At 37.2% G+C, this 22,310-nt stretch overlaps 1 protein-coding gene across 4 annotated transcripts in view; it reads left to right on the forward strand.

Annotated features, from left to right (window-relative positions):
• SLC2A2 (solute carrier family 2 member 2) overlaps positions 1 to 20,046 on the forward strand; it is a 45,187-nt gene extending 25,141 nt beyond the window's left edge. For 2 of the 4 annotated variants that reach the window (XM_037840813.1, XM_037840807.1), the window contains 8 exons: positions 2,941 to 3,065; positions 5,907 to 6,022; positions 6,939 to 7,101; positions 7,617 to 7,804; positions 9,967 to 10,071; positions 15,692 to 15,793; positions 16,403 to 16,606; positions 16,695 to 20,046. In XM_037840813.1, the coding sequence (XP_037696741.1) occupies positions 2,941 to 3,065; positions 5,907 to 6,022; positions 6,939 to 7,101; positions 7,617 to 7,804; positions 9,967 to 10,071; positions 15,692 to 15,793; positions 16,403 to 16,606; positions 16,695 to 16,898 (1,207 nt within the window). In that variant the 3' untranslated portion in view covers positions 16,899 to 20,046. Of the gene's footprint in view, positions 1 to 2,940; positions 3,066 to 5,906; positions 6,023 to 6,938; positions 7,102 to 7,616; positions 7,805 to 9,966; positions 10,072 to 15,691; positions 15,794 to 16,101; positions 16,607 to 16,694 lie in introns of those variants that run through there. The other 2 variants (XM_037840821.1, XM_037840828.1) reach the window with 2 other exon arrangements.
• The last annotated feature ends 2,264 nt before the right edge of the window (positions 20,047 to 22,310 follow it).

Here is a 22,310-nt window from a genome sequence, read left to right on the forward strand (position 1 = left end):
TCAACAAATGGGGCTGGAAGTGCTGGATATCCATATCCAAAAAACCAAAGAGGACCTCTACCTCACACCCTACACAAAAATTAACTCAAAATGGATTGAAGACCTCAAAATGAGAGACAATACCATAAAACTCCTAGAAGATAATGTAGGGAAACATCTTCAGGACCTTGTAGTAGGAGGTCACTTCCTAGACCTTACACCCAAAGCACAAGCAACAAAATTAAAAATAGATAAATGGGAACTCCTCAAACTTAAAAGCTTCTGTACCTCAAAGGAATTTGTCAAAAAGGTGAAGAGGCAGCCAACTCAATGGGAAAAAATATTTGGAAACCATGTATCTGACAGAAGACTGATAGCTTGCATATGTAAAGGAATTCTTCAACTCAACGACAATAATACAGACAGCCCAATTATAAATGGGCAAAAGATATGAAAAGACAGTTCTCTGAAGAGGAAATACAGATGGCCAAAAAACACATGAAAAAATGTTCAGCTTCACTAGCTATTAGGGAGATGCAAATTAAGACCACAATGAGATATCATCTCACACCAATTAGACTGGCTGCCATTAAACAAACAGGAAACTAAAAATGCTGAAGAGGATGTGGAGAAATTGGAACTCTTATTCATTGTTGATGGGACTGTAATATGGTACAGCCACTCTGGAAGTCAGTCTGGCGGTTCCTTAGAAAACTAGATATAGAGTTACCTTCGATCCAGCAATTGCACTTCTCGGTATATACCCAGAAGATCTGAAAGCAGTGACATGCACAGATATCTGCACGCCAATGTTCATAGCAGCAGTATTTACAATTGCCAAGAGATGCAAACAACCCAAATGTCTTTCAACAGATGAGTGGATTAACCAAATGTGGTATATACACACGATGGAATACTACGCGGCAGTAAGAAGGAACAAGGTTGTGAAACATATGACAACATGGATGAACCTTGAAGACATAATGCTTAGCGAAATAAGCCAGGCACAAAAAGAGAAGTATTGTATGTTACCACTAATATAAACACTGAAAAATGTAAAATAAATGGTTTATAATGTAGAACGTAGGGGATCTAGTGATAGACAGCAAATAGTGATGGGGGAATGATAATCTAGTAACAGATAAGTTATAGTGTGTAAACTTAATGTTCTGGAAATGCCCAGGAATGACTATGGTTTATTAATTTCTGGGGGGAATGGCAGGAACAAGTTCGCAGAAACATAGTTATTTTAGGTTACTTGTTTTTCTTATTCCTTTGCTGGGTTATAGTCTAAATATTCTCTTGGGGTAGAGTAGGAACATATTGGAAGTAATGTAGTTATTATAGGTCATGAATTTTTTCTTATTTCTTTATTTTGCTTTTGTTTGAAATGTTTTATTGTCTGTTTTTTAAATTTTCTGATAAAGTTAATTGAAAAAAATACAATAGAAAAATACATATATGTATATGCAGAGCCCCCTGAGGAGCTGGGGGAAAATGCAGAGGTGTTGGGCTTCCTCACCTGGATGGCTGTTGATGCTCTCACAAACATTGAGGACAGGCAGGATGATGGGCCAAGCCCTTTATCACAAGACTTGCCCTTATGAAGCTTGTTACTGCAAAGAAGAGGCTAAACCTGGTTATAATTGTGCCTAAGAATACCTCTTTGTTGCTCAGATGTGGCCCTCTCTCTGTAGCTAAGCCAACTTGGCAGGTGAAATCACTGCCCTTCCACCTACGTGGGACCCAAAACCACGTCAGGTGTAAATCTCCCTGGCAACACAGGATATGACTCCCGGGAATGAATCTGGACCCGGCATTGTGGGATTGAGAGTATCTTTTTGACCAAAAGGGGGATGTGAAATGAAATAAATTTCAGAGGCTAAGAGATTCCAAATGGATTCGAGAGGTCACCCTGGTAGGCATTCTTACGCACTAATAGATAACCCTTTTTAGGTTTTAACTTATTGGAATAACTAGAAATAAATACCTGAAACCAACAAACCGCAACCCAGTAGCCTTGACTCTTGGGGTAGAGTAGGAATAACATCTGAGCAACAAAGACGCATGTATAACAATGTAGCTTACAAGGGGTGACAATGTGAATGGGAAAGCCTTGTGGATCACACTCCCCTTTATCCAGTGTATGGATGGATGAGTAGAAAAATGGGGACAAAAAACTAAAGGAAAAATAGGGCAGTGGGGTGGACGACATGGGTGTTCTTTTTTTTACTCTTATTTTTTCCTATTCTTATCTTCACTTTTTCGGGTATAAGGAAATATTCAAAAAAATAGAAGGGGATGATGATGAACAACTATATGATGGTAATGTGAACAATTGATTGTGCACTTTGGATGACAGTATGGTATGTGAATATATCTCAATAAAATTGAATATAAAAAAAGAAAAAATAGTAATAATAATTCTCAATGATAAGGCTTAAAGTAAAAGTATGTTTTAATTTACTTCCAAATACTTCATACAAAAGGAAAATTAGCTTTGAAAGTTCCCTTCATCATCTACATCAACTAAAAACTGTACCATTAAAAAAACAACAAAAAAAGAAAACTAGAAATCACAGATCGCAACTACAGAATTTAATTTAGCTATCATTAAGCAATTATCTAAAACAATGAACCTGTAACAAACTTAATTAGTTAACTGTTTGAAAAAGTGTCTGACGTGCTAAACTCGTCATCATCATAATTCAGTCTTCTCTACGGAAAGATGAAGAGCAGGTATATACAACCAAGATTCTCCCAACGTCAATATTACTTATTATTAATGCTTTAGTCCATAGTTAAGCAAAAGCAGCAATCTTGGTTAAAGTTTCCCTATCTAGCTTTTACAGCAAAATTAAAATAAACACTCTCAGGTAAATATCTCAGCATGCTCTGAAAGCATATACATTTATCAAGTTTTGGTGCTGAATTTATAATCCTTGCATTTTAAAATTTCAGAATCAAAGCTATATGGGTAGCTAACAGTCTCTCGTTGATTGGAGCTCTCTTTATGGGGTTTTCGAAATCAGGACCATCTCATATTCTTATAATTTCAGGAAGAGGCATATCAGGACTCTATTGTGGTAAGTCACACATATGCATCTTTGTCTGAAATTATTCTAAAGGCAGATGTGGTAACATGCAGGGATTTTTTTTTTTTTTTTTTTTTGAGTCTAAGGTGGTGTCACAAAAGGGAAAGGTAATAGAACAAAGTCAAAGTCCTTAGTCAAGGAGGGCAGGGACCAATAAATGGGAATTGTGATGCTATGTTCTTGTCCATGGCAATGACATCATTTCTAAGTGTCATATCTCAGACAAATTTTTTTTATCTCTGGCTCTCAGTTTCCTCCTCATTTAAATGAAGAAGATAATAATATATACCTCATAGGGTGGTTGTGAGAATGCATGTAAAATGTTCAGCATAGAATCTGACATACAGTAAGCTGTCAAGAAATTCCAGCTGTTATTACTACTCCTGTGTGGTAGTGACTGGTAGAAGACTGGTATACCCAGAACCCCAAATTCTGCCTTTTTGGGTCTACCTGGCTCCTTATGCTTCTATATCTCTTCTCTGGCAAGACCCTGACACCCCAAGCCAATCTGTCAGTCAATCTCCCTAGCCCTGTCTGATTCCACATGTGGCTGGGTGAAATGGTAAAGTCATGGTGACTGAAGGGAGAGGGAATCAGGCAGAGCAACTGACAGTTACTGTCCAGGAGCTGAGACTGGAGGAATAATGCCCTACTGTGAATTTCACAGTGGAATAACAGGAATCATTAGTTCTTGGAGACATTTTTTCAAACCTTGCAAGGCAATGAATCAGCAGAGTTAGAAACAAAAGGAGAATCACTCAGTCTCCAAAAACTAATCACCAAATCTTTAACTTCTAATGCCAAGGAAGCCCTGATTCTGACAGCTCTGGACTGAGGTTTTAACCCATTGTCCTAAATTGCAGTGGCCTTTCAAAGTACTAATATCCACAAGTCATTCTTCCTGCCCAATCGCCACCACCACACACTCACACTATTTTCTGGAGTCTTAATTACCAAAATAGAGATAATCTCCAGGAGTGTGTGTGTGTGTGTGTGTGTGTGTGTGCGTGCATGTGTCTGTGCACATGCATGTGTATGGCTACTGAGGGCATGGGGGGCAGGGGTGAGGGCACAAAATTTTGCATAAAATATTTCTTAACACTTTTACCTGTAGAAGAGGAAAGTGAGATAAATGAATAGTTGAAGCACAAGTCTAAAATACCCATAAGTTAATAACTTAATTGAAAGTCTCTTTTCATTATTGTCAGTGTTAATACAAATAACTGAAGGTAAGGGTAGCTTTACAAGTTGAAGAATCAACACACACAGTGAAATCAGCTTTGGATTCAGACTGAATCAATTCCAGCACTCTTTTTCTGTCTGGCCTTTGATACATTAATTAACTCTGAGCCGTGGTTTCCTCTCCTGTAAAATGCAGATAACTCCTACCAGAGAGGCTCAAATCATGATTCTTCTTTCTTTTCTTTCCATTAAAAAAAGAATAGGGTAAAAAAAATCACACAATTTAGGAGGCAAATTTGAAAACAAATGCAATAAGCATATTGTGCAGCAACCTATCACTAGCATATCTAAGTCACTTGTACTCCCTAATAACCTTTAAAATTATGTCTATTCTGAGTATTAAAGTTGCTAAAAATTATAGGAAATAAAATTTGGCTTCAGATCCATGTGACTTCAGACCTGTAAGCCTATCCACATTATTCTGTTCTTGAAGTGTATATATTAGTAGGTATCACACAAAAATAGTAGTCTAAAATAGAGCCAAATAAATGTGTGTTTTTTCATATTTAATATTAACAGGCTACATATTAGAGTCACAGGTAAAATTCACAGGCCAAATCAACAGTGTAAATGTTCATGTGTAATATTAAGAATAATTTGATGCATTTTTAAAAATACTGAAAACAGTTCCCAAAAGAATCTTTTACACAGACCATCCATTTCATTTGATAGACAGTCTCTCTAAGAGGAAGCCTCCAATAAATCTTATTTTAAATTTTGTGAGAAAATGCCAAATACTGAATTCACCCTTGACTTACTGATAGTCTCTGACCTTTTTATGAAATCATCAAATGGCTGAGCACTCTACCATTTCTAACATGACTGATTACATCTGCATTTAAGAAAGCGACAGAAGGCAGAACTTCCTAGTGCTTTTCAATTTTTTTTGTATTCCTTTAAGCAGCAAAAAAAGACTTTCTTCAAATAAAATTTATTCCAAAGCCTAATACTTGGAAAGAATAAAGAAGGAGCTGGGTTGCTCTGGGTAAAGTGATTGGGGGAACAGATTTCCAGAGTCCCTGAGTTCCTTAACCTCTTCCAATTTCTGTACACCCCCATTGCCCCCAATAGTGGTCCTGAGGCACCACCACATCGTGTAAACTCAGAATGGGCATGTAGTTCTCATGCCAAGCCACTACTGCACTGTGACCCCGCACAAATCATTTCCCACCTCTATCAGGTGGAAAGGTTGGAAAGGTTAGAACATATGTTCCAATTCCCTTTAATCTCACAAGTCCGCATTAAGAACATTATCACAGCATTCTTCAGTCTCTTTTCTGAAGATGATCTAAGGTATTATGATCTAAACTAAATAATATTAACATAGACTTTTAACTGATTAAGACAATGCTATGAAGAATTGCCAAATACAAGACTAACCATTTCTTTCTAATCATATTTCTAACTACAACTTCATTGGGGGTCTTATCAACAAATACTCTTTGCATAAATTGTTTCTATGGCTGGAGACAAGAGCTCTTTCTTCCAATGGACTGAGGGTGGGATTTTCAGTCAGGATATTTACAGCAAATCACTATTACTGAGATAGTACTGGCTATGCTTTAACTTTTATGTTCCTGTTTCATGCAGGGCTAATTTCAGGCCTGGTTCCGATGTACATTGGTGAAATTGCTCCAACCACTCTCAGGGGCGCTCTTGGCACCTTTCACCAGCTGGCCATTGTCATAGGCATTCTTATTAGTCAGGTAAAAACTCTCCAGCCCCTACTTCACCCACCCTCTCCCTCTCTGGCTGTCCACTCTCACTGTAGATCAGCACAAAGAGAAAAATCAATTCCACCAGTAGTGGTAGAGGTGGTGTTAAGACACAGGCTTTTTAGCTCAAAGCTAAGTGATTACCACTCCTCACTTTTCTCCTTGGGGTTGTGGTGGTGTTGGCTCTGGAGGTGACCTGATGAGCCTCTAGCCAGACTTAAACTTCTGGAGCTATTCTAGAATTAAATTATTATGTTCAGATTTCAAGGAATAGGAAATCTCAAATACTCGTTTTGAGAATCATACCTGGAAATCTAATATGTAAATGATTACCAAAGCAGCTCTTGTTTAGCAGATGGGGGCCTGCAGCCCTACTACCCAGTGGTCTCAGAGGGAGAGTTCATGGAACTCAAGCCTTGGGCTATTCAGAGGGCAGTCGGTAAACCACTGGAATAAGGCTCACCAAGCTGGTTCTCATCAGAGTAATTGTTCTTTGTATGAAACCATTTTCTATTTAAGTCCTGGGCAAATCTAAGAAGGAATTTTTAAACAAAGGTCCAAAGTTGTTAATGATTTTAATATAGTAATATTACATCTCATTGCCTGGAGACTACAGCTGTGTGTTTCTTCCAATACCACGTGTTTTTAAAAGTTTGGTTGAGTCCCATTTTCACTTGTTCCAGTGGAATTGGTAAAGTCGTTTTCATTAATTGTTGAATTGTTTGTAAAATAAATAAATCTAATTTAGTTAAGATTAAGCAAGCTAGTAAAAGTTTCCATCTTGAACATACCTGAACCAAAGCTGTTAGGAATTATTATTAAATAGCCTATGTGCTTCTTCAACAAGCTGTTGCAAAAGGCAGCCCCAAAGTATTGTGTGGTTGATGCTTCTTACCTACCTTTGCAGATTGTTAGCCTCAACAATATTCTTGGCAATCATGATCTGTGGCACATCTTACTTGGCCTATCTGCTGTGCCAGCCATCCTACAGTCTGTGCTGCTCTTCTTCTGTCCAGAAAGCCCCAGATATCTTTACATCAAGGTAGATAAGGAAGACAAAGCAAAGAAGAGTAAGTATGGGGGTTGCTTTTCTTTCTTCCTATTGTTTTGGAATTACCAGCTAATGCAAAAGAGTGTGCGTGAATGGTTGCCTGGGAAATCAGTAGCAATGCCTTTCAAATGACAGCAGTGATTACGTGTAAGAAGAGCATGTAAAATCGTTTTAATATGATTGGTGTATGCCGTTTTGCACTCAAAAGCATTCATGCCAGCTCAAACCAGAAACCCACATGGAGGATATTGGACTTAATCAGAGGTTTCTAAAAGACTCTTCCAGTTTTATGCTTCTATGATAATAAAGACGATAGTTTTCTTTGTCATGGAATGATGCCAAATACTCAGCTTTTTTTTTATTGCTGTTAATCAAAGAGCAGAATTTAATTCAACAAAAAGTCATTTGCAATACTGACATGCTATTAAGTAATCAAAAGGGCAATGCAGAACTCCAGCTCTTTTATTTACAAAATAAAACTAAATTTATTTTTTTTAACCTGAGTTGATTCAGTGTGATCATTTTGGGGGACAGATTTGAAAAGACTCAGAGGATCTGATGATATTACCAAAGACATCACTGAGATGAGAAAAGAAAGGCATGAAGCATCAAGTGAGCAGAAAGTTTCCATGATTAAACTCTTCACCAATTCCAGCTACCGAAAGCCCATTCTTGTAGCATTGATGCTCCACGTGGCTCAACAATTTTCTGGAATCAATGGAGTAAGTTTAAGAACTTGTAACTCTTCAGAGCAAACTTATACCGGGGTAAAGTGTATAAGTTTAAATAACTAAAAGACATTTTAAAATGTTGACATCACATGCCTTACTACCACAAATATATATATTGAATGTGCATTAGTTTTCTTTGTTTTGCCTCAACTACTTTCTAAAACTAGTTTCAGTTTTTTTTTAATCAACCACAACCAATGGTACTATATATCGATTCAGATGAAGGGGGAAAAAGGCAAAATTCAAACTAAATACCGAAGTGGGTAAAGGAGAATAATTATAACAAAAACTCCAAATTACAAGGGACTTCTCGAGTTGAGTATCAAATTTAGGAGTTCTGATAACCAGGGCAAAAAGAAATTCATGGCCCACTATATCTACTTAAAGGCAGTATACCAGATAGCCAGGTGCAAAGCTCAGCTTCCTGCCATCCAAGAGACTTGCACACTATTTTGGGAGACAGCACACAAAATATACAAGAGAGTGAACTGGCATGATGATGGTGAGTAAGGGTAGATAAGGCATGACTGAAAAACATACTGAATAATAAATTAACTAGCTTTCAGGTTTTAAATTGAAACCCCTGCATTAAATAGACAGAATGGTTCTGTTAGCAATTAGGTACAAGGAAAAAAAAATAAGCATTTGTTAAGAAACTAGACAAAGAATTTCACTTATCCCTTTTCATTGCTGCTAAAAACATGATTGGGCTTCTTTCATAGTGTACTGGGCCAATCCCAGATCCTAAAGGGACATTTTGGGGGAGAAAGATGAATAGGTAGAGATTTGGGGGAGGCAACAAAAGTAATTCCCATCAGTTGAAGCAAAAGGAGAAATGAACTTACTCTACAAGCCAGATACTGCTCTGCTATGATCTTTGTCCCCCTTTCAGGGGTCCTTGATGTTCATTTTTATACTAATACTCTGCCTAATTTGGGGGCTCAGAGACCAAAATGGTATCTTCTGTCTCTGCTCTGCCTGTTTATCCATAGCACAATTGTCTAAGAGCACAACTTAGTCTCTCTGAACCTCTCTGCTTCATTTTCTAGCACACCACTTGACTTAGAGAAGCATCCAGAAAATCTTGAATCTGAAGCGGATGGGCAGCCTAAAATGGGGGGACAGTGCACAGTGTGCTGTAACCCACTACCCACTGAACATAATCTACACAATCCTTCTGAATTAGCTCTGTCGGCAGGAAAAGATGCCAGCAACAGAACATGTTGTAGGGGAAAGGAATGACAGAGGATAACAGAATGACCTAAAAGACCATTATCAACATTACTAAATAATAAAAGGCTAGTAGGTAGGTTCTAAATCAGGTTTCTCTAATCTCCATGGAGACTATTGGAAAATTTTGGATTAAATGTGATAGCAACCAGAACTCCCATACAGACTGGTGGGAATATAGAATTGACACAATGCCTTTGGAAAATTGTTTGGCAGTATCTATCAAAGATGAGCACATGCAAACACTGTGGCCCAGCAATTCTATTCCTAGACATAAATGAGTTTTTACCTCACCAAAAGAAGTGTATTAGAATATCCATAGCAGTACTCTTTGAAATCACCTTCAATGACAACTACCTAAATGTTCATCAATAGATTGAGATATATTGATACAATATCAAATAACAATGGTAATGAACAATCTACAAATCCACCAATGATATGCATGATTCTCACAAAAGTAATGTTCAACAAAAGAAGCCAGACACAAAATAAAACATACTATGTGATTTCATAGTATGTATTTGTATAAAGTCCAAGGCTAAGCAAAATTTATCTATGGGGTTAGAAGTTGGGAGAGTAGTTTGCTCAGTAAGATGGGTAGGAGGGCATATAAGGGGTTTCTGGAGGGTTAGAAATGATCTATTTCTTCATCTGGGTGCTGATTCCACAGGTATGTTCAGTGTGTGAAAAATAATTAAACTTTACACTTCTAGTATGTACACTTGTTTTCTGCTAAATATAAAGTGAGAATTTTAAGTAATCAGAAGCTGTTGAACATTAAAGTAAGACTGTGGATTCTCCTTCCCCAGAAGGAGGATGGGCAAAATCTCTTTGAAGTTCTAGGTACATAAAATATTTCTTGCTTTCAAGCCATCTGTAGTTGGTTCCTTGATTATGGCTAAACTGTTTTTACTTTTCAGATCTTTTACTACTCAACCAGCATTTTTCAGAAGTCTGGAATCAGCCAACCTGTTTATGCAACAATTGGAGTTGGTTTTATCAACACAGTTTTCACTGTTATCTCTGTAAGTAAATACCCTAGATAAATACTATCTAGGGGTTGGGGGCTAGGGACTTGTAATCTGAAGAGGGATCAATGACTTGTTGTCCACTAGCAGTGGGTGTGTAGAACCAAGAGGATCATGGGAAGAGGTCCTGTCTGTGAATAAGCCAGCCACTCTATTAATATTAGTCATAACTGAGAAGGTGGACACAATTTCTCCCCATCTGCTGGGATGCCATTTAGTCACTGGCTTGTGGATTAATAACTCACTTGAGGGGCACAGAAGACCTTCTCCTTGTATAAATCCCTGTGTTACTTCTTCCATGATTGAAATTAATTTTTAATGCTGATGTCTTGGGGAAAACATTTTTTTCAAATGTAATGGGATTTTTTTCTGAAATAACTAAAGGAAAATAAACAAGGTTCTTTCTAAGAAGTCAAATTATCCCAATTCATAGATGATATGATCCTATATATTAAAAACCCCAAGGAATCCACAAGAAAGCTACTAGAACTAATAGATGCATTCAGCTAAGTTGCAGGATACAAGATAAACACACAGAACTCAGTTTAGTTTCTATACACCAATAACGAACAATCTGAAAAGGAAATCAAGAAAACAATTCCATTTACAATATCACATAAAAGAATCAAATATCTACAAATAACTTTAACCAAGGAGGTGAACAACTAACAACTATAAAAAATTTTTGAGAGAAATTAAAGAAGACCTAAATAAATGGAAAGACATCCTGTATTCATGGTTAGAAGACTTAATATTGTAAAGATGTCAATATTACATAAAGCGATCTACAAATTCAATGCAATCCCTATCAAAATTCCAGCCACCTTTTTTACAGAAATAGTAAAGCTGTTCCTCAAATTCACATGGAATTGAAAGGGGCCTTGAATAGCCAAAACAATCCTGAAAAAGAATAAAGTTGGAGAACTCGTACTCCCTGATTTCAAAACTTACTACAAAGCTACAGTAATTAAAACAATGTGGTTCTGGCCTAAGGATAGACATTTAGACCAATGGAATGGAGTTGAGACTCCAGAGATGCATCCACACACCTATGGCCAGTTGACTTTTGACAGGGTGCCAAGTCCTTACGATGGGGGGAAAGAATAGTCTCTTCAATAAATAGTGCTGGGACAACTGGAAATCCACATGCAAAGGAATGAAAGTGGCCTCACACCTCTCAACATATACAAAAATTAATTCTAAATGGATCAACAACCCAAATATAAGAGCTAATACTATCAAACTCTTACAAGAAAACACAGGGAAATGTCTTCAGGACCTTATGGGAGGCAAGAAATATTTAGATTTTTTTTTAACCAAAAGCACAAGGAACAACAACAAATAGATAAAATAGACTTCATCAAAACTGAAAACTTTTGATGGCTATTATTTTTTAAAAACAAAAAATAACAAGTGTTGGTGAGAATCTGGAAAAATAGGAGCCCTCATACATTGTTGATGGTGATGTAAAAGGGTATAGCCACTGAGGAAAACAGTTTGGTGGTTCCTCAGAAAGTTAAACATAGAATTACCATTTGACCTGGCAATTCCACCCCTGGGTATATACCTCAAAGAATTGAAAGCAGGGACTTGTACAGATATCTGAACACCAATATTCACTGCAGCATTATTCACAATAGCCAAAGGTGGAAACAACCCAAGTGTTCATCAATAGATGGGTAGATAAACAAAATGAAGTTGCTTGTGTTTCATTGTCTGCACATGGACTTTTTCGGGGGATGGTGGAGGGTGTTTAAATACACCTTTAATGAGCTCAAAGGTGTAAATCACGTGCCCGCTTAAGGTGTAGGTAATCTTTCTGCCAATACCACAGGGTCCAAAAGCCTCTGAAGTCTTGCAACAACTTCTAGAATAAGAAAGTAAGCATAGTGTAGTTCCTACTACTTCCATTGTTTTAGAACACCTTCATTTCAGAGATCCCCCTAAGTGGATTATCCTTCTGAATCCATTTTGGTCTCAAGTCAATTCCTATTTTGCTGATACACCCAACCAGCTCAAGACCAGAAATGAGAAATGGATTCAAGACTCTGGGCAACCGAAGTTGCATTTTCAAAAGAGAAATGTTATTTTGAAAGTTGGCCATCATTTATACTTCCTAGAGTATTGTTCCTTTGAAAATTTGGCTTCTTGCATGCTATCATCCCACTAAGCCTGGACAATATCTGAGAGCAGTCTGACAAGGCCTCAAGAAAGACAGCACTACAAAACACAGGTACTCTTTGGGATTTTTATCAATGTGGTAAAGAACACATTTCTGTACACAATCTAACATTATCATACATAGGAACAAGAGAAAGGCATGAAATGTAAACAATTAAGTTGCCCAGTTGAAGTTCATTAAGATTAGAACATTTTTCTAAATGCAAAGCTATACAATCATAGGTGTTAGAATTCAATAGTACATATAAGCCAATGGCTAGATCCACTTGCACATGGACTTTTAACTACCACCTTAAGGTGGTCAATAAATTACACCCTGGCTACCTAGATCAAAAAGCAGGTTTGTCCAAACCACATTAAACAGTACTGGACCTTAGGAAGAGGAGGATGAACATATAACAACGCAACCCCATTTGTTCTGTAGGTATGTCTTTAGAGATAATGCCAAAAGGCCACTCTAAATCAATGAAGTCCTGTTACTGGGACACAATCCAAGGTACTATTTGTATCCTTTGCCTGCTGGAATAATAATATTCACAAATCGACTACCTGTTCAACATCTTTTTTTTCTGATATGGATATTATAATTAAAACATTTTGTATGTAATGGGATTTGATATGTAAAGCATCAAGGTGACAAGATTGGAGAACCCAATAACTGAGAATACCTAGAAAAGACACCCACAGAATTTTATTTCTGCCTCCCTCTCCTAGCTTCATCCTGGGAGGTGGGGTAGGAGGAATTATTTTATAAAACAGTGTTTTGATTATTTTAAGTATACTTTCTTAGAGTTCATCCTTTTTTCTTCTGTGAAAACTTTAAAGCATGGAAGTTATATAGCAACAACAACAACAAAAATCAGCTCTAATCGGCTTTCTAATCCCTAGGACTACAGAGAGCATTTAAAATTTTTAATTATATTTGGCTTTTTTCTTTTTCTTTATTAGAGAAGCTGTGGGTTTACAGAAAAATCATGCAGAAAGTACAGAGTTCCCATATACCTCCCTCACATGCACAGTTTTCCCTATTATTAAGATTTGCATTCATGTGGTAACTTTGTTACAATTAATGAAACAATATTGTTATAATTATACTATTAAATATAGTCCAGAGTTCACATTCATGGTATACATTCTTTGTGTTGTACAGTTCTATGGTTTTTAAAATTTTTATTCAGTAGCATATAATTATATTTGTTTTTGAAAAGTTACTTTAAAGTTCAAAAACCAAAACAAGAACAGTCCCTTAGTCACCCATTCTCCTTCCCCAAAGTTAACAAATATTAATTCCAATGTTAAGGAATTCTTATATCCTTCCAAATAAATACATGCATATAGAAATATACCCTGATAATATATTGATGTTTCACTAATTTGCGATGAACAAACTGAATGAGTACTCAAGAAAAGTGTGGTGGTTTAGAACTGTATGTACCCTGGAAAATCATGTTCTTAAGGCTAATCCATTCCTGTGAGTGTAAACCTGTTGTAAGCAGGACATTTTGATGAGATTACTTCAGTAAAGGCATTGCCTAGTGTGGGTTTTAGTCCTCTTACTGCAGTCCTTCATAAACAGGATGAATACAGAAAGAGAGGGAGAAAAAGCCATGGAATCAAGAAGCTGAAAGCAACAAGAGAACAAGAGAAGAGAAGGGAGAGACCAGCAGATACTGCCATCTGCCTTGCCATGTGGCAGAGGAGCCAAGGATCACCAGCAGCCAGTCTTCAGGAAGAAAGCATCACCTTGATGATGCCTTGATTTGAACATTTTTTCTCAGCCTCAAAACTGTAAACTAATAAATTTCCATTGTTAAAAGCCAACCCATTTAACGGTATCTGCTTTCAACAGCCTATGAAACTAAAACAAAAGGAGAGAGATTTTCCTGATGCCATGCTGAATTATGGTGTCCATTCCATATTTTCTTCCAATTAATGGGCCCATAGAAGAGATCCTATAATCTTGAAAGAGAACACATGGAAAGAAAAATGGAGACAACTGGATAAAGGATGGATCTGGGGGAGAGACAGTGGCCACCAAACTCGAGCTCCTCACCAGGATCTAGGTGGCACACACTGTCTGAGGCAAAGATGAGAGTTATGGTTGGGCAGACATCTCTAGCCACTGATGAGCAACACTCCTGTCACACCCACCCTGCAGTGCTCACCCAGCCTGCTTCAAGGAGGGAGTCCAACTCAATTTTCAAGGCATGTAGCTTTAGTGTTTATTATGAAAATAAAACCTTCCCAATGCATAGTGGATAAGTTTTCAGAAACAGATATAGTAAAAGCCCTTGATCCTGAAGAAATGCTCCTATTTTCTTGGTAGCTAGACAAAGAGACATCAAGTCAACTTGGAAAGTCAGAGAAATTTTATGCACTTGAGAGCAGTTTGTTTTTTCCCCACTTCTTTCTTAACAATGAAAGGTGGATATTTGCCTCTCATCCTATCTGAAGTAATTTGAAACTCTGATATGTACATACCTCTGAGATGAAAGGGGCTTTCATTGTAGGTGAAAAGAAATGTTTCCCAGATATTTTCAGAGCCAAAGCTCACTATACTAAGGGTATTGGATTGCTATTGATTTACCAATAGATTGATGCACCTAGCCAATTTACTCAGCAAGGTGAGAAATTATCACAGGTAGTCCTTTCTGTGACTTTCCAGCCTTGGCAATAATTTAATGAGCAAGTCAAAGGTCTATCAACAAACTCTGGTCTGAGCTAACTGTAAATCTTAACCACTAATGCAAAGGCTCACATATCCAAAGGAATCAATGATACAGCTCCTGAATTAGGATAAGAAAGCACTTTAACCCTTTACTTTAAAGTCTGTCTCTTCAAATGAGTAGTTCACTTCCAGCACCAGGTACATTTAGCCATACCAGAAAAGCACAGACCTGACTATTATGGTAAAATGATTAAATAAGCATGGTTGTCTGGTGAGTGGTCGTGAGTTAACTTTATTAGCAGTCAGAAAATTGGCTGGGAATAGCTGATACCTAATTGCTTGTATAGTTTCAGGTTTCTGTAGTTAATTATAATGGGATGATTATCAGAAGAGAAATTAATGACTTTTTTATGCTGAACCTTCACATTTTAAACGTACAGGAAATCTATTGGGAGTGATCCAAGATGTACAGCATCTGAACTTTGTACCCAAGGTGATAATCCTAAAGTGGCAGTACATCTGTGGTTCTATCTCTAGAATGGCCTAATCAGATCAGTGTGACTCGGTTAAGCAGGTATTTGTTGATTACCTCTTTTGACCGAGACCAGCTCTTTTACCTTGTGCAAGTGTCATTGCCCCTTCTCAGATCCCCATCTGTGAAATGGAATAACAGAACTGCCTCTTTCCAGGTTCTTTGAAAGAAAAGAACTATTAAGTCAATATTTGATGGCCTATAAAGCTAAGAAAATATTTTTTTAACTTCCCTAGGTATTCCTTGTGGAGAAGGCAGGAAGACGCTCTCTGTTTCTAATAGGAATGATTGGGATGTTTTTCTGTGCTATCTTCATGTCAGTGGGACTTGTGTTATTGGTAAGTTTGGTATCTGCACTGAGCTTTTTGGTGCCCATATGATAGCAATTCTGGCTCCAAGTTAAAGTGCTTTGTATGTCAAAAGCATTTGACATTAACTTTTGAAATGAATCTAGGCGAATAGCATATCACACAAAGGCAAAATGTAAAGAAAAGGGGACAACCAGTTCCTTAGGTTTCAAGACTGAACATCAGCAAATAAATTATGCTTATGACCCAGAGAGGCAGTGTACACATGGTTAGAGCATAGCTTTGGGCCAGTACCTAAACCTCTCCCAAGTTCAGCATCTCCATCTACTACTTCACAGGGTGGTCATTTATCCAGTCCAACAACCTGCTGTGGGCAAGAGCAAAGGCCACTGGACTCTTGCTTCATCATCTTTTCCACAGGAAAAATGGTTACGCATCATATAAAGTTCCCATCCAGAGGATTTCCCTGAACAGAGCTCAAAAAATTGAAGCATGGCTCAGACTAGAATAACTACTCAGTTGAACATGAACACACCAGGAAGAGAGCTGTGCCACTTCTGAACTCAGTGAGAGGCTACTTTGCTGAAGGAAGAGGTGTCCAATTATCCCCATTCCACCTTCCTTTTTTTCCCCCCTCAGGATAAGTTTGCTTGGATGAGTTATGTGAGCATGACTGCCATCTTCCTCTTTGTCAGTTTCTTTGAAATTGGGCCAGGCCCCATCCCCTGGTTCATGGTGGCTGAGTTTTTCAGTCAAGGACCACGCCCTGCTGCTTTAGCAATAGCTGCATTCAGCAACTGGCTCTGCAATTTCATTATAGCCCTGTGTTTCCCGTACATCGAGGTAAGCAGCCTTACATTGTACAAATTTACTGAATGGAGATAGGGTCAAACACCTGCTAATTGGAACTCCATGTTTATTCTCTGTCCAGGGCTTTTGTGGACCTTATGTATTTTTCCTCTTTGCTGGAGTGGTCCTGCTCTTTACCTTGTTTATATTCTTTAAAGTTCCGGAAACCAAAGGAAAGTCCTTTGAAGAAATCGCGGCAGAATTCCGGAAGAAGAATCGTGGTTCACCCCCAGAGCCAAAAGCTGCAGTAGAAATGGAATTTCTGGGATCTGCAGAGCCTGTGTAAAGACTACCTGCTTTTTGACATGAAGAGAAATAGGAAGAAACCATGTGGTTTTAAAATGATGATTCCTTGAGGATTTTCTCTCCATATCTTGAAGAATTATTTTAATTTTTACAGAGCTGTTATGGACTCTGATCAGAAATGTCATCAAATAGTACCAAAGAAAGTATATATTTTTAAAAGTTAGAGAATCTGTTTTTGATGGAAAGACTATAAGTAAGTAAACTAAAAGTCCAGCTCATTTTGCTATACTAAAGGGCAAGCGCATTCTAATGGCCCTAGCCTTATTCTTTGTAATGAAGGTCTCTTGATGTTGAAGAGGTTTCAATGTATCATATTATTGCTTCATTAAACACCTGACTCCACTCAAAACCTGAGATACAATAAATATGTACATATTTGGATTAAACTGGAATTTTCTTACCCACAGATCTCATCCTAGAGAATATATGGGGAATGGCAGTAAGGTCATGCTAAAATTGACAACTTTCTCATTTCTCCCATTCAGCTTTTTTTTTCTTATGCACTAGAATTTGTGTTTTGTTTAAAATTTTATTTTTGTCTATATTTTCATATGGAATGACATATTGAGTATATTAAAATATTTTTATAAAGAAAATTTTATTTTACTATTGGTAGTTGTACCAAAATCTTTCAGCACTCTACAGAAAGATTTTAGTTCCTTTATTTGACAATTTTTTTTCTGCAATATTAAGCACTAAAGAGGTTTTACCTGGTCATATAGCTTGGATTATCAGTTAATATTAACATCTATTGTAAAACCATGTTAATTCCTTGCTGGTTCAGTCCTATGAGCTATATTTTGTTTTTGTTTTGCTTTTTAAATGAAAATGGCTTTTCTGTGTCTCTGGTTCTCTTCTTCAAGGCCTTTGGGCAGATCAAAATTACAAAGATGAAAGCATTTAACATTTTCATAGGTAATGTGAAATTACTGTAATTTAATCAAATCACTATTCCTCAATTCATTTACTAAGAGAATAAAGTAGTAAAGGTTTAAAAAAGGAACCCTCCAAAAACACTTTTATGTTTTAATTAGTTATATTGACTGACCCACAAATACCACAAGTTCAGACACTGACATTTTCTGTTTTCAGAAACATTTAAGTACCTTACATTATTTCCATTCTACATTTTTTTTCCTTGCAGAGACACATTTTTTCTTCTTTCTTGAGTTGAAGAGAAACATTAAAGGGAAATAAGCTGATAAAGCTTCATTCAAGGACAAAAGAACAAGTTTGACATAATACAACTCCTAGGTTTAACAGAGTTTACATATATATATAAATATGTTTATAAATAATAAACATGCAAGTATGTAAATAATAACTTGGCACTAATTTGGTAGATTTAATCCTACCAAATTGAGTTCAAACCCTTAATTTCACAGTACTTGGGCTTTTTCTGAAAATTTTCATATTCTAATGTCCTTCCAAATGTGTTTTTCTCTTAGCTTGTTCTAAATATGAGGATAAGAATTTTTGGTCTAGTCACTCACTGTTACATCTAGCTATTGCCCACTGTCACAACACCGATGAGAGGTCTTATCTAACCTCCTCCTTCCCACTTTCCTCTATATGATCAGCACTGCTATGGGTGCTGGGAGACAGTATAGATGCCACCCACCACCCCAAGATGCTCACAGTATAATAGGGAAATATGGGAATACCAGGGTGTAGGAGTCCCATTATGTGTCTTTTGCCTTCCACGGACCAGGATTTGGGGCCCTCTTTTGTAAAATGGGCACAATTATATAACCTACCTCAGAGGGCTGTTGTGCAGACCAAGTGTAAAGTTGCTTAGTATAGTACCTCATGGTGCTCAATAAGTGTTACCTAGAATTAGTGTCCATAGATACTATTAGAATAGAGGAACTTCACATATAAGATGGCTACAAATTTCTCCTTTGAAAGAAAAGGGTGTTATAAATTCAAGATAAGATTTTCTCACTGCAAGGAACAATCTCACTAGGAGAAGGAATTGAGAAGAATCAGAGGAAATGTTAGGCTTTCCAATTCCCAAATCCAGTTTTGATATTTCTAAATAGGTTATGAGAATTTTAGTGTGTTTTTAAAATTTGCTTTTCCTAAGTTATATTTTTAAGGGGGCACTATATGTAATATTAGTATGTTGGAAAATATTATATACAAAATAAAATTCTGTATGTCATATTAAAATGTAATTTAACAGGATGATAATCACAGGAAAAAAGAAAAACTTACTTGATAACCCTCAGAAATTGCAAAAGTATTATATATATGTAAACTGGCGTATATGAATAAATTACTACTTATTGCATATGTAGCAAATAAAGCAGTGTTAGGCAATATCTTGTGCTTACAGTGTCCTAAGCATGAGTGCTGAATAAAGTATAATACATATATACAGTATTATATATATATAGTGCTGGTTTCAATCTATTATGTACCCCAGGAAAGCCATTTTCTTTTGATCCAGACTTGTGATGGCAGACCTATTGTGGGTGGGATCTTTCGATTAGGTTGTTTCCATGGAGATGTGACCCCACCCGTTCAAGGTGGGTCTTACTTAGTTTACTGGAGTCCTTAAAGGGAGCTCAGAGCCAACACAGACCCAGAGCTTGGAGATGCAGACAAAAAGACATTTTGAAGAGCGCTCAGAGACACTTAGAGAGGAAAAATCCAGAGACGTTTTGGAGAAAGCAAAGGAAATCAGAAGCTAACCCTGAGAGCGGCCCACCCAGCTCTGGCCATGTGCGTTCCCATGTGAAAGAGGAACTCCGGATGCCATTGGCCTTTCTTCAGAGAAGGTACCGTCCTACTGATGCCTTAATTGGGACATTTTCATAGCCTTAGAACTGTAAATTTGTGAACTAATAAACCCCTATTGTAAAAGTCAATCCATTTCTGCTATTTGGCATTTCAGCAGCATAGCAAACCAGAACAGGTTTATATGTATAGTTTTTCATGACAATCCTATGTCAGCGACCTGGGGAGAAAACCTTTATTGCCAACCACTCTGAGCCATCAGCTGGTGTTCTTACTGCTTTCTAATTTGATGCATATCAAAAAGAAGTGTCATGAGGAGAAAATGGCTTTACTTAAGAGTACATGTACACAACAGTTTTGTGACAATAAATACATTTATGAATGTTTATAGTGTTGCTTTATTTTTTATGCAAAATAACCACATTCAAGAAAATGGACAGTGGCCTACTGTATGTACATACTGCCTTTTCACAGTATTTTCCCATTCTCATTTTAGGGATAAAATTTGGCTTTTTTTTTAAACTCAAATTTTATTTTATTTCTATTTGGCACTGGTTTGGATTATCAGTAATAGAAAAACCTAACCTGAAGGCTGAGTTAGAACAGTTGAAGAGGAATGAATGGCTCTTTTTGGTGAAAATGAAAATAATTTAACTCAAATATTGAGTTCCTATTACAAAGAAGACACTTTGTTAAAGTTCTGTAAAATATACAAAGCTTAGAAAACATAGTCCCTAATCTGAATTACCTGCATTCTAATACTGGGGACAAGATCTGAAACCAAATATTTGTAGTAACAGAGAACAGAAAGAACTCCATAAGGCAGTAGTTTTCAGATGTTTAACTTGTGACATGGAAATTTTCTTCATGTGTTTAAATAGCTGCAAAGGATGTAATTATTCAGAATATAGTATATATTAACATTTTAAAAATCACTGTGCTATTTTTTTTTACATTCGATTGTTCACAGTACCATTACATAGTTGTACATTCATCACCCAAATCAATCCCTGACACCTTCATTAGCACACATACAAAACTAACAATAATAATAATTAAAGTGAAAAAGAGCAATTAAAGCAAAAAAGAAAACTGGGTACCTTTGTCTGTCTGTTTGTTTGTTTCTTTCCTTCCCCCACCCCTCTACTCATCCATCCATACACTAGACAAAGGGGAGTGTGGTCCTTATGGCTTTCCCAATCCCATTGTCACCCCTCATAAGCTACATTTTTATACAATTGTCTTAGAGATTCATGGGTTCTGGGTTGTACTTTGATAGTTTCAGGTATCTACCACCACCTACCCCAATTCTTTAGAACCTAAAAAGGGTTGTCTAAATTGTGCGTAAGAGTGCCCACCAGAGTGACCTCTCGGCTCCTTTTGGAATCTCTCTGCCACTGAAGCATATTTCATTTCCTTTCACATCCCCCTTTTGGTCATGAACATGTTCTCCTTCCCACGATGCCGGGTCTACATTCCTCCCCGGGAGTCATATTCCATGTTGCCAGGAAGATTCACTCCCCTGGATGTCTGATCCCACGTAGTGGGGAGGGCAGTGATTTCACCTTTCAAGTTGGCTTGGCTAGAGAGAGAGGGCCACATCTGAGCAACAAAGAGGCATTTGGGAAGAGGCTCTTATGCACAATTATAGGGAGGCCTAGCCTCTCCTTTGCAGCAACAGGCTTCCCAAGGGTAAATCCTGTGGTAGAGGGCTCAACCCATCACACCACCAGTCCCCTATGTCTGTGGTCACGTTAGCAACCATCGAGGTGAGGTAGGCCAATACCCCTGCATTCTCCACAGAGATCTACATATTTTTTCCCTTATTTTTTTTTTACTTTTTTTTTTCTTTTAAATCAACTGTATGAAAAATAAAAAAATAAAAAAAAAGTTAAAAAAAAACATACAATAAAAGAACATTTCAAAGAGACCATATCAGGGAGTGACAAAAAGACAACTAACCTAAGATAACTACTTTACTTCCAACATGTTCCTACTCTACCCCAAGAAAGTTACCTAATATAGCAACATTTCCGTGAACTTGTTCCTACTATACCCATCAGAAATTAACAGACCATAGTCATTCCTGGGCATTCCCAGAATGTTAAATTTACCCATGATAGCTTATCTGTTCTTCTTGCATTATTGTTCCCCCTTCCTTAATTGCTCTCTATTGCTGGTTCCTGTACATGCTACATTATAAACCATTTGTTTTACATTTTTCAAAGTTCACATTAGTGGTAGCATATAATATTTCTCTTTTTGTGCCTGGCTTATTTCGCTCAGCATTATGTCTTCAAGGTTCATCCATGTTGTCATATGTTTCACGACATTGTTCCTTCTTACTGCCATGTAGTATTCCATCGTGTGTATATACCACATTTTATTTATCCACTCATCTGTTGAAGGACATTTGGGTTGTTTCCATCTTTTGGCAATTGTGAATAATGCTGCTATGAATATTGGCGTGCAGATATCTGTTCGTGTCACCGCTTTCCGATCTTCCAGGTATATAACGAGAAGTGCAATCGCTGCATCGAACGGTAACTCTATATCTAGTTTTCTAAGGAACCGCCAGACTGACTTCCAGAGTGGCTGAACCATTATACAGTCCCACCAACAATAAATAAGAGTTCCAATTTCTCCACAT

Source organism: Choloepus didactylus, chromosome 1 (genome assembly GCF_015220235.1).
Source record: "Choloepus didactylus isolate mChoDid1 chromosome 1, mChoDid1.pri, whole genome shotgun sequence".
In the NCBI taxonomy this organism is placed as follows: domain Eukaryota; kingdom Metazoa; phylum Chordata; class Mammalia; order Pilosa; family Megalonychidae; genus Choloepus; species Choloepus didactylus.